Genomic DNA, 16,748 nt, shown 5'->3' with positions numbered 1-16,748 from the left:
ATTCAATGGCAAAACATGTTCCAGGGGCTTCTGTTTCTATTTACTTCTCTCTTAGTAATTATATTGCACTCTGGTTATAAGGAAGTCATATTCTGAGACGGGAGAAGCCTTTATGAAAGGGATAAAGCCACTGGAGTTTATTTAGCACCCTATTTGTATTCATTATATTCCCTTTGTTAAAATAAAAATTCCTTCAAATGAGAACTGTGTTTAAATTCATCACTTAATTTTTTAAAAGGTACATATGTGAAGCATTTATTAATTATTAGACTAGCATAATTTCAAAAAATATTTAAAACCATTTTAAAATTGAATTTTTGATAGGAAAGGAAATGATTTTCTGTGCAATTATGGATTCTTGTTTAATATTTTGGCAATATTTGGCAAACTACTGTGAATTATTATATTTTCTGCATTCTATGACTTATAAAGCTGTTAACATAAACAATATTAGTATTTTTACCTCTTTGCATCATGGGGGATGGCTGATTAAGCAGGGTTGCCAGACCATGGTAAATTGCTCCTTGTTTTGCTACTTCCAGTGTTACTACAGAACCTGTCCTAGTCATAAGTTCTGCTGCCCTGCAATAAAAGCCAAAGCAAACAAACCAAAGTCAGGCACTGCATTACTTAGTTCTCATTATCAGTTTGTATGTCATGATTTCTCACGTTTATTCTAGTAATCTTGTTTGACAAAACACTGTTTTTCTGATTAATACTTAAAATAATTTCGAAAAAAGTTAGATGATGATGATGACGAGGACTAGAAGATGTCCTACAGGCAAGTACTATTTCCAGTTTCTGCAGTTAAAGGTCAGAAGTAAAAATATTTAATATTAGAGCTTTTAGAGCTAAATGAAGTTTGCTCAAAACTAAAGCCCGAAAGTGTAATGCAATCTCTTCTACATAGATAACCCATGTCATATACAGAAAATACTACATGAACAGTTGAACTTGTTACTAAGGTTATTTATAGGCAGTTATAAAAAGTCAAGACAAAGCCTAACATGAAAAAAAATAAGGTTCAGCCCTTTCCAGTAAATTACTACTCTAGCATTTTCTTCATGTAAAGACACTCAAGGAAAGCATTCCACACCTTTCCTGGGACAGGCCCACCAAACTTCGACCATCCACACTGAGCAGCTGATCCCCTGCAGCCAGACGACCATCCTAAATACAAATTCAAGAGAGAAGGAAAATTCATATACCAATGCTACCATGGTCTAAACCAGTTATTCACACACTAGTAAACAAAGGATTTAAAAGCATTTCCGAAAAATCTTTCTACCTCTGAACTTCTGATGTTTAAGAATATTACTAACCACATCAGCAGCACCTCCTTTCACAACAGACTTCACATATATCCCAAGTTTGTCTTGACCAGCACCCTACAGAGAAAGAGGCATTAATTTATTACGTTTATATTTGATCTCTTAAGCATACCACAAGTGTTAATCAGAATTTTACATGGCTAGGTAAACTTCTAAGTTCTCATCACTTTTAGATATTCCACAACTGGAAAAAAAACAATTATACAGAAAAGAGTTACATTCATTTAAAGTCAAAAGAAAATTTTAATATTAGGCCTGAACCTGCAAGCATTATTAGAAGCAAAGAATATTTGGTCTTAACGCAAGCTTGAATAAGAAAAAAAAATACATTAACTTATACTTTAGATGTTTGTTCTAATCTCCCTCTAATAAGAAATACTTATTTGCACTTTTACATGCATGTTATTATGTTCCAAAAGACTGCATTGTTTCCCTTGCTAATACCCGAATGAAATAAGGTAAATTGCAGTTTACAAGAAACAGGAATAGAAATGCTTTTTACATTCATTAGGACTGTAAAGGAGCTAGTGTAAAGGAAAAAACAGTGCCTCTAGTTTTAAATTAAACAAGTAGACATTATAAGTCTTTCAGAGCTGACAGAGCCAATACTTAAGTCTACTGCAAAACCATGCAATTTTGTCCATAAAACATCTGCTTCAAAGTATTCCACTAAATTCTGAAAGGACTGTTAACAGTAAACTTACGGCGAGACAACTAACAGATTCAAGACAAGAGAACATAAGCATCTATTCAAGCCATGCTGTTGCATCATCCACATGCTCCAATTTACAAGACACCACACAGATCAGTCTAAATGTTAGTATCACAAACCTTTAAATTGTCACTTGTAACATAAGACAATCACTTATGATTTTATTATCTACTACAGGAAATGGTGCCATTTTACTCTGCAATTTACTTGGAAGAAGAACACTAAGTTTTTAACAGAGCACAGTTTTTTATGTAATGTTGTTTTCTGAAACAACCCCCCAAGTTACTTTGATACTGAATATGCAACTTCCTCCTTTCTTCCTCCACCTCAGCTTTACCAACTTTTTTTTTCTTCACAGCAAAAGCATTCATTGCTTCCACTATTATAATAAAGTGAAATAAAAATCAAGGTAAAGTTTATTCAAAAGCTAGTGTCACATATGGTTTTCTAAGCAAGTGAAAGACCTATTTTTATTCATTAAAACTTGAGTTAATCCCAAATGTTTACTCAAAAGCCACAGAAAAGGAATTAATTCAAGTCCCATGATTCCAGATTAACATTCTACATGTCTGAATTTTTCATAAAAGGGAAAAAAGTGCAATAAGTAACTAAAGTAAGGACACTTATGTCGGGAAAGAATATAATGGGCTCTAAAAACTTACAGGTAACTGCAGAATATTTTTAACTTTATATCAAAAATCAGTTAAAGTTATGAGAAATGCAAATCAAAACACAGCTAGATAAAAATAATGAAAAAACGAAATCATGCTTCACAAATATCTGTTTCTTCCCCAACCAAGAAGCACACAGGGAAGGATGATCTTGTTGACGGAACAGCTAGACTTCCAAGACAGTCACGGCAAGATCTCTTACCAGGAGTTCTTCAAGACTTTAAGGTGACAGCCTGCCCCTGTGTATTAATAACTGGTTCAACAATGGATAGGAAGTTGTTTTCACAAAGAATGGAAGTTTTCAGAGAAGCCCTAAAGGAATGTGCTGTTCACCATGCTCATAAGTGTTCCAGAAAAAGGGCAAACAATAATGTAACTAAATTTACCATACAGAAAATTTATCAATTAAGTCAAAAACAAGAGTTGGAGAAGGATCACATGATGCTGAGCACTGGAGCAATAATGGGGGAAAATATATTTCACTGGTCCAAATGTGAAGTAATACTCCAACCTTGTAAGGGACCAGTCCCCATCAGGGCACTGGCAGCAGAACAAGTTACCACCTTAACTTGTTGGGAACTGAAAACAAAGATGATTGGGTTTATATGCTCCTTCCTCTGCCTCCAACCACTACATATACCTAGAGGCAAGCTCCTTTAGTTCCAAAGAGCAAAAGAGTCAACAGCAATTCACCTACCCACCTTGTAGTTATAATCTCAGGCATCAAGTGGTAATACTAATTGCCAGGGACCAAAGAGCAGTTGTTCTAGGACGCCAGAAAATCTAAGACTAACCAGAAGCCTCCAAAGTCACCTGGGATTGACACTGCTTTAATTCTGTCCTAACTTCAAAGGATGCTAGCAAGAATCTCATCCCCTTGAGTCCAGGAATTCAAACAAAGATCTGCCTAATATAGTCACAGATTAGGTAAAACCAGCAAGCCTTTGAAAGAGCATTGCCACTTAGAACAATGCACATATTAATCAAGCAATTCTGGGACTGAGACTTTACATTAGACACTGTATCCATACATATCACCTTTCTTATGATTGTTAGTGCACATTAAATGAAGCTGAAACCTTTTAGTTAAGCCCATGAACTGGTTTGCTGATAGTGATGGGATAAAACATTTCTAATTGCACAAATAGCCATATAACAGTTTCTAAACTAGCTTTAGCTCCTCAATAAAGACCTTTTTAGTCACTGTTTTCAAAACCATCTTCACATATCAGTTCAAATATCTGGAAGCCAACAGAACTAGCAGAAAAGAACAAAACAGAAACCACCACAGTCACTAAAAATCTAAAACGTTCACATTTAGGAAACTGTTTACAATTCTGGTTACTGCTTTCCAAAAATTACAGCAACAGAACCATGAGGCTCAGAGGATAACAAGGATGATCAGAAACATGGAACAGTTTTCTTGAGAGAATCAGAGATAGACATGGACTCCTCAGCTTAGCAACAATCAAGGAAGTGAAGGTCTATGGGATGAGTGGCACAGATTGGATTATTTATCATCTCTCTAATCAGCCAACAGAGAAAGCTTTCTCACTCATACTGTCACAGCTAGCCTATTTTAAACCAAAACACAGCAAAAAACCCAAACCCCAAACATTTTCCATAGCATTTCATAATTAACTTGGGAAACTGACAGGAACAAGACTGCTGTAGATGCCGAAGTGTAAACATGCACAAAATAAGATCATAGATTCATGTAACAGGTGTTCAAAGATTTTCAGAGAAAGGGGAAAAGAAAAAAAAAAAAAGAGATACAGATATAATGCACTCTGAAAGAAATTCTGAAATTGCAGAAAGCTAGAAACCAGGAGGAACCATCTTACACTTGTTTTGTTATGTTCTCTGTCTAAGTACCCCACAGCTGGAAGATACCAGATCAGATGGATTTTTGCTTGAACTGCTCCTGGGGTATAAGCCTTACAGTAGTTCTTCATTATGACTTGAAGGAGCTGACATTTTAAATGTTTTTATGAAGCCTATACAGTTTGTCAATCCCTTTCCTATTCTTTTAAGAGAAGTTACCAGCAGATGTGTTAGCTCCAAGTCATCTCACTTAATACAGAACTAATGAATTTTGAAAGCATAAAAAATGATTTAAAAATAAATCTCCATTCAGATTACATTAAAAAAAAATCTTTATCAGCTACCACATCTACTCACATGTTATTAAGACAAATGAGTTCCTTCTCTGCCTAATTCACATGCCATTTTAATGTTTCTAACAACATGCCTTTGCTCTCACTTATGCTTGGGAAGACTTCTCACTAAGCATCTTCAAATTTAACTCATCATCTTCCCTCAACTTTTACCCTAAGATGTATAGTAATTTGAATCCAAATCCTTAATTTCTACTGAAACAGACTTAATTTTGCTTCAGTTCCCACCGTTCAGGAGACTGCCTTAGAAGGAAGTGTACTGTTATTAAAGACACAAAGATGTTAATATATAGCTAGACATGCACACTAAACTCCAAAGTGAGCAAAATTCTCACACACACTACATGAATGTTTCTCCTGTCATTTACTGACATTACAGTAAAAGAGGTTTCTTTGTAAAATGCTTATTAATGTGCTTTTCTTTCAAAGGAATGTGAAGGTCAACAAAAATAAAAGTATTCCCTCACAAACAACAGAGAGCAATGACATGTGTGTATCAGTAGCAATAATATGGTAAACATTCTTTTCAGTTTAATTTCTCCAATCCTGAATGCCAAAAGCATGTGTATCTATAAAGCTGTTAGTCTGAACAGAACACCACAACTGCAGAGAAGTTAAATGACTCTGGAAAGCAAGAATTTAGTAAGCATTAAAAGATGGTTTATAAGCCCCTCTCACCCACCCAAAATTAACTTACTGGAACCTGTAGCACATTTTCGCAAATATATATAGTCAAATACAAAACCCAAAAAACCTTTACAAGTATTTTTCAAAAAACGCTCCAGTAAATTCTAGATTTTTTAAAAAAGCCACACCCACAGTAGCAAACTGTCTAGTGCTACCAATCTACCTGTTTTCTTTCACATTTGAAGCAACTTTTTCCCACAATCCTTGCAGAAAGTGAAACGATAGTAGCCTTTTGAGGAAAAATTTGGGAAATCCTTCCCCTTCAGCAATAATTTAATGAAATTTTCAAGCTGTGTAACTGGAAAACCCCCACAAACCTACTACTGCTGCTTCAGTTCACCTGGGTGAGAGTATCCCTGAACGGAACTGCATGAGCGTAACACTCTACTTGGAAGACCTCCTTTTGTTTAGCTCTAAATGATACCCATTGCTGCAATGCATAGCCAAAGAGGAGAACCATAGGGAAAAAAGATTTATAAGGAAGGTATTCACTGATCAGAATTAGACAAATAGTGAAATTGAACTGAAGAAAGGGAACACGGTATTTAAAAATTCTGGTAGCTCAAGTATATTAGACCTAAGCTTCAAAATGAGAAAAATCTCCATTCTGCGCTTTTACAATAGTTAAATAATTACTATGAAAGAACAACCCAGATCATAAAAACTGCATAAAGCACAGAGAACTAAATTCGGAGGCCAGCAGTGGAGCACTATTTACACATTTCAGTATTTTTTGAAAAACATTATATTAACTTAATTCCAATGACACTAGCAGCGCACTCATGCTGAGCGTCAGGAAGAAACCCACCCACCTGACTGCTCCCATGCTGTCTTGCACTTGGACCCCTGCAGGCACTACTGTGTCGTGGCAGGTCCCACAACAGATCCAACTGAAGGCTAAACTGACCATCCCCAGACCCCCTCCTCCCAGATAAAAGCTTTGTTTTCAACCAAATCAGCTTCCTAAAACTGTTTACAGCACAGCATGATTGTTCATAACCAACCATACAGGTAAGAGGTGTGCTAGGAGGGGTCTCTGTGTATGTGTGACATTATTGTTAAGCTGTTGTGCTAACTTTTATGAGGTTACAGCAGCTGTGTACCTGTGCTAACAAATGTGTAATCGTCAGGGCCTGTGAATATACAGGACAAATATCAGGTAGGCTTTTCACATCAGACCCCAAACTGGGCTTTTCACTGCTAGAAAGCCAAAAGCCCTCTTTGAGAAGAAAAGTAAGAGCCAAGAATCGTTCATCTTCTAAATGTAAGAACATTCACCCATGTTTAGAACACATCTGTGAACTTCCACTAAGGAAGTCGTCTTTTTAATAAGCGATACAAAAAAATGCCAAGGGAGTTTGACCTAACAGAGAGTATTTCAGTTTAAACACTGCCCAAGTAATTCTCAAATGGGTTAAAACAGCATGATATAAAATATTCAGTGCTTCACTGCTGCAGCCTTAGACTCCACTATTTGGTGAATAATGTGATTTTTAACCTGACAAACTGTTCTGAATTCCTAAATCCTACTATAGGTCACCTATTGACTTGTCAAGCAGCTCTGAGAAGTGTCTGCAGAGCAAAAGTATTCTAGCAGAAGCTGAGTCCCAAAACAATTTCAAAACCCAAAAAGAGCCACAAACATGCAGATTCCCACACAGAGAAGCAAACTACACAGTGGAAAAACGTCTTTGTTGTAAGCTTTAATAGCCTGCATGGCAAGCACACCTAAGACACTTCCCAACTTTGACAAGGCCTACCCATTCCCCTTCTAAAAATGGATTTGTGAAAAATACAAATCATCCTAACTTAAAGCAAGGGATGGAGATGAATAGCATTATCTAGAATTGAAACAAATGTATTCCCATTAAAAAAAAAAAACAACACACCTTTACTGATGTAATTACACAATGGGATAAAAATGTCCCCTTTTTTTTCCCCAGGAAGCTTAGTCAGGTGTCTGAGTAAAAACATGAAAAGGTTCTTGACAATAACCTTCTCTGTGCTTAGGTTTATTCATCTTTAGGATGGATGTACACAACCAACGCATGTGGGAAACTGAGGAGAACAATTAAGTCTAGTACCCAGAATGAAGCCATGCAACTGCACGAGGTGCAATACCTATATGAAGTTTTTCTTATCCTCTAACTCGTATCTTAAGAAGTAATTTAATGCTTTAAAATAGCACAAGTTGAGAGATGTTAACATACCACACTTGCAAGTTTGGCATGCAACTGAGTTAAGAGTATGAGAATAATTAATCCTAAATTTGCTGTGACGTACAGGTTGCTGCAGGAATTCTATAACAATGGGGAACTTTCATATTTAGATGGAATTTTAACAGATCTTCTAATCCTACTTGGGAGGTAAAGGCAAACATAAGACACTTCTGCATACAGAAGTGTGCTTAGAATGCTAAGTCAAGTCTTTATCCTAAATCTAAATGAAGAAAAAAAAATGTATGGGAAAATGTTTAAGTGACCAGACTACCTTGTAAAAAGTAAATAAACAAGTCCTCTTCATTTAGGGCAAGAATGAAAGGAGCTACAAATCAAGAAGATAACCAAATAACTGAGATATGAAACACTATCAATAAATCCAGCCATTAAAACTCACCAGCAGTTCTATTTTCCTTAGATCTAGCTTTATTGCATCTGTGTGGCCTACATACTCTGGCCCACAATATTTAAAGTGGGACAGAAAATACGTAAGCTTTTAGAAAAGATGGCTAGCTTTATTTTTGTCACAGTAGCCTAGTTTCAAATAGTTCTTATCACAGAACAAAACCATATTTAGAAAAATCTTACAAGATGGGGAGTCTAAAATTACAACCTGAGGATATAAATAAAAGCAAGGAAATACAACACAGAGAGGCTTGTTAAGTTTATTACACATTTGGACGATGATGATTGTTGGGAGTTTCACATCAGTACTGTTCATAGGTCATGGGCTGCACAGTCCATGCAAATTTAACTCTTCTTTTGAGATTAAATAAAAACTTCAAATTATTGAAGTGGTACTAATTAGGCCCTAGTTTACTGTAAGCATTGTTCAACAATGTTCAGCTACGTTCTAAGCTAACACATATAAGGAAAACTTAATCATAACAAGAGATACTTATTTTTCTGGTGGTTTGTAATTGAACTGACAAGGGACCTTCTCAAATAACTGAGTAGACCCTACACATGAACTGACATGGAATCTTCTGCAGCTGAAGTCCACTCATGTAGTAAATATTGCAATTCAACTACCACACACTGTAAAATACATAAATACTGTAATTCAATTTCAAAACACTATAAACTGATCATAAAAAAGGATGTGCCCCCTCTATATAATGAAATATTATATAAAATATTACAAAACTTCCCAAATCAATGCTTTTCAGAGCAAAAACCCCTGATCTGTTAGAAGAAACTAAAATTGCAGACTATATTCCCAAACCATAACTAACACATACATACACTAAAACAGCAGAGGATTTAATGGACAAGAAAGAAGTAGTTTATACATGTAAGAGAGAAAAATTAGCAGTAGTTGTTTGTTTCAGAGGATGTTTTATCATTCCTCCTTCACACTGAATAAAAAAAACCAAACCACAACCTAAAAGCAACAACCACCAACACCCCCAACACCCTTAGAGTATCAACAGAACTTCATCTGAAAATATGACCAAAGACTGGAACTTCACCAACAGCTTTCAGCCCTTTCAAGAAAAACCTATCTCGGAGATTAATGAATTCAAACAGACTAGAGCCAACAAAATAAAGGGTCAAAATTAAAATCTCACCTGAAACAACAACTTCAAAAAAAATAACATTGGTATATACTGACATATATGTTCATATATGTATATATACACATACATACTATTATTCTCCACTAATACAGAAAAAGTGCTTGATAAGTACTTACATTTGGAAAATTAAGTAACAAAACCTGTAAACTTTCATTTATAAATGTCTTTTCTAAATAAGCAGGAAGACAACTGGAAAACTTTTAGTGTCCCAGGACACACCACCAGATATAAAGGAATTTAGTAAAGACTTTACTGAATAAGCAAACAGATTGACTGAATGACTTTCCTGTAGGCCCTAAAAGATTTAGAAAAGTTCTGAAAAGTCATGCAACTATGGTAATCCATAGAAAATAAAGGGCAAATTTTGGCATCTCTGGTCAGCCCAACTTCAGTCTCTAGATTGCTGCTACAATACACTTAAGAGTCATGGACCTAAACCCAGGGCAGTAAAAATTAAAAAAAAAAGGTGTCCAACACTAGAGTCCCTCATTAAAAGAGAACCTGGAAGGTGAAGAAAACAATAAATCCCCCAAATATTAGGTTTGTTCATGGGATTTCCACTATTCAGGTCACACAGACTGCAAGCTCAAAAAAATCTGGAAATTTGCTGTGAGCAGGAGAAAGGAGGGAAAACGGAAGTTGATACAACAAATCCAAGTCAATCACATATTTAATGCACCAAAGGAAAAAAAAAAAAACCAAAACACAAGAATACACTCAGCTCACCAAGATTTATGGCAGACCAAGGTATGCAAAGATTTCACACCTGTTGTCCAAATGGGTATTTGTCCCTTTTAAGCCTGGCATGATTCTCTGCTTGACTACAAAAATTCTATGATATTCTATGTATCTAGTTAAAGAAGCCAAAGGACTGAGTTGGATAATGTAATTTAACCTTGTCTTTTGAAACAGCCTAACAAGAAACAAGTCATTTTCCATCACATCTGCTTATCATCTGGGCCATCTATCAAGCAACACATCAGCGTACAGTAGTCCATACTTGTTTTCACAATTAGTGTTATTTTGCAAGCCCCTCCTTGCTCTAACAGGATTGCACCCAAAATATTGCATTTGCTTAAAAAATTACTATGAGAACTACAGAAATAGAAGAGGCAGCATAAAAAAAAAAATGTACGCTACTCCTACAGAATAATCAAACCAATAAGGAAAAGAATGAGATAGACTACAGTGATATGAAAAAAGAAACAACTACTCCTACTCCAAAAGAATGTAAAATTGAGGACATAAAAGACTACAGTAGTAATGATAGAATTAAAGAAAGTATTCAAGGAGAATAGGTTTCATTGCTAGTGTTGCTGTGTTACGAGTTTTATAAGACCTCCTTGTCAGTAACGAACACAAGAAACTTTGGCTCATGTACATTAGATCAGCCCTAAAATTGGAACATGCCATATAGTGCAACTGTATATAAAGTCTGAATAACAGGAACATCAGATATAGTCTTCCTAATGGCAGTATCACAGCTAGCCCACGACCTGGTGAGTCAGTCACCATGGAAGCATTAAAAGCAGACAGAAGAAATCCTGCCTGCTCCTCCTTCCCATTTGGTATTTGACAAGACAAGCAGCCATAATGGCATGGTGGAAATAACAGGCGGGTCCTTCTGGTGAGCGTCAACACGTGGCTGGGTTCCCAGGCGAGCCACCCATGCCACACCACGTGGGGTCTGCCACCAACAGCTACACATCACCCAGCCCCTCCAGTACCCCAATCTAAAGGTATCAGAGTGGGAAAGAAGGTCTGTGTATCAACAAGGTGATAATCTCTTTAACAGTCAAGATACTCCCATCCTCAAATATCATGCCCCACAACTAGCTTAGGTAGACCACAAACTAGCTGTACTTTCGGCGAGGTTGGTATATTCTTGCAGTTCTAGTACATCTGTAGGATGACGTAGCTATTTAAATATTTATCATTAGAATTAAAACCATGAAAACTATTACAAGCACACTTTCCCAGTTGTTTGGAATGACAGCAGAATTGTAGTATTAATTAAGGAAAAACTATGCATCTGCACCTAACCAAACTGGTAATGCTCCAGACAATTAACAGGAAGGTCTTGTCTTTACTTGTTCTATACCATCATTCGCCCATACCTGTTTAGCTTCACATGTTCTGTTTATCACTCCAATAAAACTGAAGCAGTGAACAGCTTCCAGTAAAGACTGGCAGTATCATGTTTGATTAAAGAAAAAAATACACTTCAGTAACAATTTTTAAAAAAATGTTACACGTATTAAAAACTACTTTTATTTACATAAAATGCAAGAAAGCCTTCTTAATGACCTTTCAATACCGATTTGAAGATTTCTGTCTTAAATACAAGAACATTTAAATGGTTTCAAGCTTCACATAAACAATAATATGAAAAACTACTCCTGAAGCGAAGGTATCTTCACTCTCAAATTATAGTTTGGCTGAATCCACGCAGGTGTGTCATACAGGTACCAATCTTTTCAAAGTAATATTCCAATTTAAGTGGCTTCAGATACAAAGACTGCATGTCACAACACTCTAGTGGTTCACATAAACCATTGGAGATTTAAAAAACCCCAAAGATTTTGCATAATTATGCAAACATTTACAAATATTTCACTTTAATAATTTTAACAATGTAGTTATCACATACACATGTATACACCTATATACATACATACACAAATACATCTTGCTGAAATATTAGGACCTGGTATCTTTCACAACAGTTCAAGGATGACACTGTTTCCACAAGTTGGTCTTTTTCATTAAGCTTCTGTAGTATTTTACAAAAATTAAATAGTTTAAAACCAGAATGAATCCCTGCAACTAAAAAACCAGAATGAATCCCTGCAACTAAAATGTCTTTAAACAAAACCAGACAGAAATGTAGCTATCAAACCTGATGCCAGCTATCAGGCCTGAAATCTTTTACCTGCCTATGCCCAGAGTAGATTTTATTCATTTTTATCAGGGCTAGGTATCTGATTCCAGACTCTTAAGTTTACACAGAGAACATCTAAGTTTTTAAAAACATCCTTAAAGCCAAATTTATGCAAAAAAATGAAGTTTCCATCTGGCCTACCTGGCAAGTAATTAGTCTAGAAGCATTTAAATAACCCAAGCTTGTAAGCATTTTAAAAAAATACCAATTTACTGAACTATGCAGGCAGTTTACAAACGTACTCTCTAAGAAGTAAAAGCACAGTTTTCTCATCACCCAAACACTCACGGTCCCTAAAGCTTCATGCATTCTGTAGGTTGTATCTGGATGAGTACATACTTATCTACTTTATGTACTGAACACACTATATCTACGACTCACTGAACTACTTGGTGTCAGCCCACAGGAATGAGAAAGACCAACTTTGTAGTTCCTGGTCCCGCCTCCAGTGAGGGCAAAGTTCTCTGGCCTTGCAGATTAGAAAAAACCCACTTTGTCAGAGGAAGCAAAGGCCTCGGCTGTCTCAAGACCAATGTAGAGACTTTGGAAATCTGTCACTGTTAGACAAAATACCTCATAGCATGCCCTGTATAACCTCCAAACATAACTGAGGTGAACCAGCCTACTGTATGTAAAGCTGGTCTGTTAGCTGTGGCTACAGCTGCTCTGCGTAACATCATCCCCGACTTAAAAAGAATTTTAAAACTGACCCATGCTGCACATACGTAAACTTCTGCTTTCCTCTCTCAAATTCTTGTACATGGGGTGGGGGAAAACCAAACATTTTTGGAGTTGGACAAACTACAGTCACAAGTGGGCAAAACTTTTCCAATTATAACAGGCAGTGGAGATTCAAACATCGTTGACAATCAACATTATACACAGGCCAAGAAACACCAGTCTTTTATCATCTATGGAGAATTCTGTTGCAGCTTTAAATTGCACTGGGTGGGAAAACAGATGAAAAACAAGTGTCTTACTATTCAGAGAAAAATTCACTAGATTACAAGCAGTACAGTACCACAGGACTCCAAAGCATCCAACAACCTGGAAATTTGATATCCAGTGTATCCAGAACCTCTATTTACAAATAGCCTCAGGAGGAGTAAAGAGAAAGGACTGAAGAGTTCTGTTGTTCTAACATAATAATGGTTACCTGTTACTTTTATGAAAAAGAATGTTTCTAATCAAGATTGACTAGCACACAGAGCAAGCAAGAGAATATATGCTCTATCTTCCTAAGGTGTGCTTCTCCCAGGAGATAAAAGACCGAAGAACCCCAAGGTGTTTTGTAATGGAATTCCTGAAATGGCATTAATAAAATATGTAGTACTGTAGTCTTTTGCCTATGTAGTAGTTGGTTTGTTGTTTTTTTTGTTGTTTTTTTTTTTTTTTTTTTTTTAAATAAAATAATTATAGTATTCATAAACCTTAGTAAGGCAGTTAGATAACCACTGAAATTAGGCATGCTGATGCAAACAGCTGTAGTGTCTTCTATGCTAGACAGGAGTATATAAATTTGTAACACTGTTTATTTTTCTCACACTCTGTAAATTGAGTGCTTCTAAAAGATATCTTCTTTGATGAAAGCAACTAAATGAACTAGCTAAATCAACTGGCCTAAAGTCTTATTCTGAGAGTGGAATCAAATATACAACACTTCCTACCTAACTGTACTTTCCCTGTTTCATGAGAACAAAAGTGGGAAGTAAAAGGAAAATGTTTTATATATGTCATTAGCAAAAGACTAAGCAAGTTTTATTCATTAATGTATCTTAACCTTTCTGAAAAGAAAGCCTCTTTTATCATTATAAATGCTGCAACTTAAGCGTCATACAATATTCTACAAATGCATAAAAGCAGTCAATTTTTAACAAAAGAAATTAAATACATGAGCCTGTTTGGTTCCATTTCTCTTTTGTTTCAAAGGAAAAATCTTTTGTTGTGCTCAAGGAAAATACATTGCTTGAGGTCTATTTAAACAAGGGTTAACTTTTTAATGTATGTTTGCTATAAAGCAGTGACAAACTAAGGGCTATTCAGAGTTATGTACCAACCTACAAGTTGCACTGCAAATTCACTGATGCTCTTCCCTGTTACGGCAACTCTGAACTAATGCTTCAGCTTAATTATGTCTGTGGATAGGACTTCACAGACAAGATACACTGGGCAATCTATTTTGGAAGAAAACCACCCTGTATCCCTGCACTTTTTCAAACAAATGGCTCTTGGGTCTATAGTTAAGAACAAATAACAAACCAAAAAGACCCCACAGCGCAATCTTCCATGTAGTGCTGCTCTGCAGTTGCAGATGAATACAACTTAATACAGTATCAGTGCGTACACAATTGCATACTATTAAGTACCTCAATTTCAATTCCAGTTGAGAGTATTATTCATACACAGAATTTGTTAACTTCTGAAAGCCTTTTTTGATAGTAGGAGTAAAAATTTTAAATTAAAATGCTATTATTAACATGTATCTAAACAGAATTTTGGAAGCTATTTGAATGCCAGAATTGGATGGAGTCTGGTATAGGAATTCTAGCTAAAGCATATGTGCACTATAACTTTTGCAGGCTTGCTAGCAAGTGCCTGCATACAGAAGGTATTAGTGCAAGGAAGAACTGGCACATGAAATTTAAAACCCTCTTTGTTCCGGAAGGCATTAAATACAAATGTCTGGGTGACATTTGCATGTACCCATTTGCAGTATCAATCTAAATACAAGCGAATAAATATGACAAGAAACACTCTGCTTGAGCAGAGCTGTGGTCTCACAGCTAGTGAGCATAAAAATCATGCTGTGCTGGCATAAGCTTTAATTTTTAAACAGCATAGGAAAGCACTAGCAAAATTTTATAGAACATCTACAAGGTACCAAAATTTAACCGAAAACACTGCTGGAAGTTATGAATCAACAAGAAACGGGCAAATTGCTAACACACAGCTACTTATTTGTTCATGACAAAGACTAAACTGGCAATTTACGTACTATCTTATTCCTGTGAGACTGAGAAATCTGTGCTGGAAATGACAATATTATATTTTTATTTAACTTCTCCCATGAAGCCTTTTAAGGCAATGTCAGTCGTTCAGACTGCTTACGTGAATTAGTATCAAACATTAAAAAAATCCAAAACAACTTCTAAATCTTCTCAAACGTTTCAATTAATTCATGCTGGCAGGAAAGTGCAAAAATTTTCCTTATACTTAGAAAGCACAGACACAAGATTACTTGAGATACAGAGGTATCTGAAATCTCAAGATCTGGAACACAAAGAGCTAACAAGCAGCTAAAAAAAAAAAAAAATCCCATCAACTGTCTATATTTGCAAACACAGAGTAGATAGAGAGAATCAAATTAGTAGATTGTGTTACCATTAACTATAAACCTAATTTTCAGTTTGGGGGAAAAAAAAAAATTGTTTAATGAACATTTAAGCCTCTATCTTCCCCACAGATTATCTACAAGATTTTTGTATAACAAACTTTCAGAAAAATTTCACATCGAAATTGACGTTTCTGGTAGTCTTGAACCTGCCTTAAATTGACTGTTAAATATAAAATGACAATCAGTGGTTTAGAGAATAAAGCAAATTACAATGATTTAATTATACCTTAAGGACCAAAGTTTTGCCAATAATACATACTATTTATGGTTAAGATGCCACACACTTGTTTTTACAAAAGTAAGCCCCTTCCCCACCAATATTTATTGATGAACTTTCTCACTCAGTGTTTGAAATGATTCCATTAAAAAAGAAGCACCTTATCACCATCTCATCCTATTTTAGCAAGCACTTGGGGAATATTTAATCTAACCATCTGTTAAAAAACACTAGAAAATAAACTCTGATTTATATGCCAGCAGGGGCATATAAAGGCATTTTAAGGTGCTTGCATATATTTTAAGGTAACTTTTTCTCTTATACTAACAAAAGATGACTGAGCAAGAAATAAAGTGTACCATACTTTAAAGAACTAAATTGTAGTATACTAATCACTATAACCAGCATGCGAACAACAAAACCTACAGAACATGGGAATCCTTTCTTTTTTGCAGTAGCAATCTAAACGGAATTTAAATGCCTCTACTCGTGGTGAAGGTGTTGAACATAACTGCAACGTATTTGCATGCTCTGGTCTTTTCAGAACAGTCTACAGGATATTAAAAATCTTGCATATACTGTTTGGGACATCAATTCTACTTAAGGCTTTATAAGGGGAAATCAGACTTTTAGAAGAACCTGGATTAAAGCCAACTAATATGACAAGTAAACAGATTACAGGTCATGCTATTCATGCTCTGCTACAATAAAACAGTAGTTATCACACCTGAAACTTTCAATATTAATAGTCACTTCAACAAATTTGAGAAGTGCATATGAAGAACAAGCTAAAAAATTAGTTTTTTTTTTTTTCTTTCT

At 35.6% G+C, this 16,748-nt stretch overlaps 1 protein-coding gene across 20 annotated transcripts in view; it reads right to left on the bottom strand.

Moving 5' to 3' along the window:
• Nucleotides 1–16,748, bottom strand: part of AFDN (afadin, adherens junction formation factor) — a 130,014-nt gene that overhangs the window by 21,609 nt on the left and 91,657 nt on the right. For 19 of the 20 annotated variants that reach the window (XM_074896660.1, XM_074896661.1, XM_074896663.1 and 16 more), the window contains 3 exons: nt 1,323–1,388; nt 1,097–1,170; nt 464–582 (listed from right to left, as the gene is read on the bottom strand). In XM_074896660.1, the coding sequence (XP_074752761.1) occupies nt 464–582; nt 1,097–1,170; nt 1,323–1,388 (259 nt within the window). The remainder of the gene's footprint in view (nt 1–463; nt 583–1,096; nt 1,171–1,322; nt 1,389–16,748) is intronic. The other variant, XM_074896679.1, reaches the window with a different exon arrangement.

The sequence above is a fragment of the Athene noctua genome, chromosome 1 (assembly GCF_965140245.1).
Source record: "Athene noctua chromosome 1, bAthNoc1.hap1.1, whole genome shotgun sequence".
NCBI lineage: Eukaryota > Metazoa > Chordata > Aves > Strigiformes > Strigidae > Athene > Athene noctua.
The sequence above is the reverse complement of the archived record's forward strand: the minus strand, read 5'-3'. Positions and strand labels throughout refer to the sequence as shown.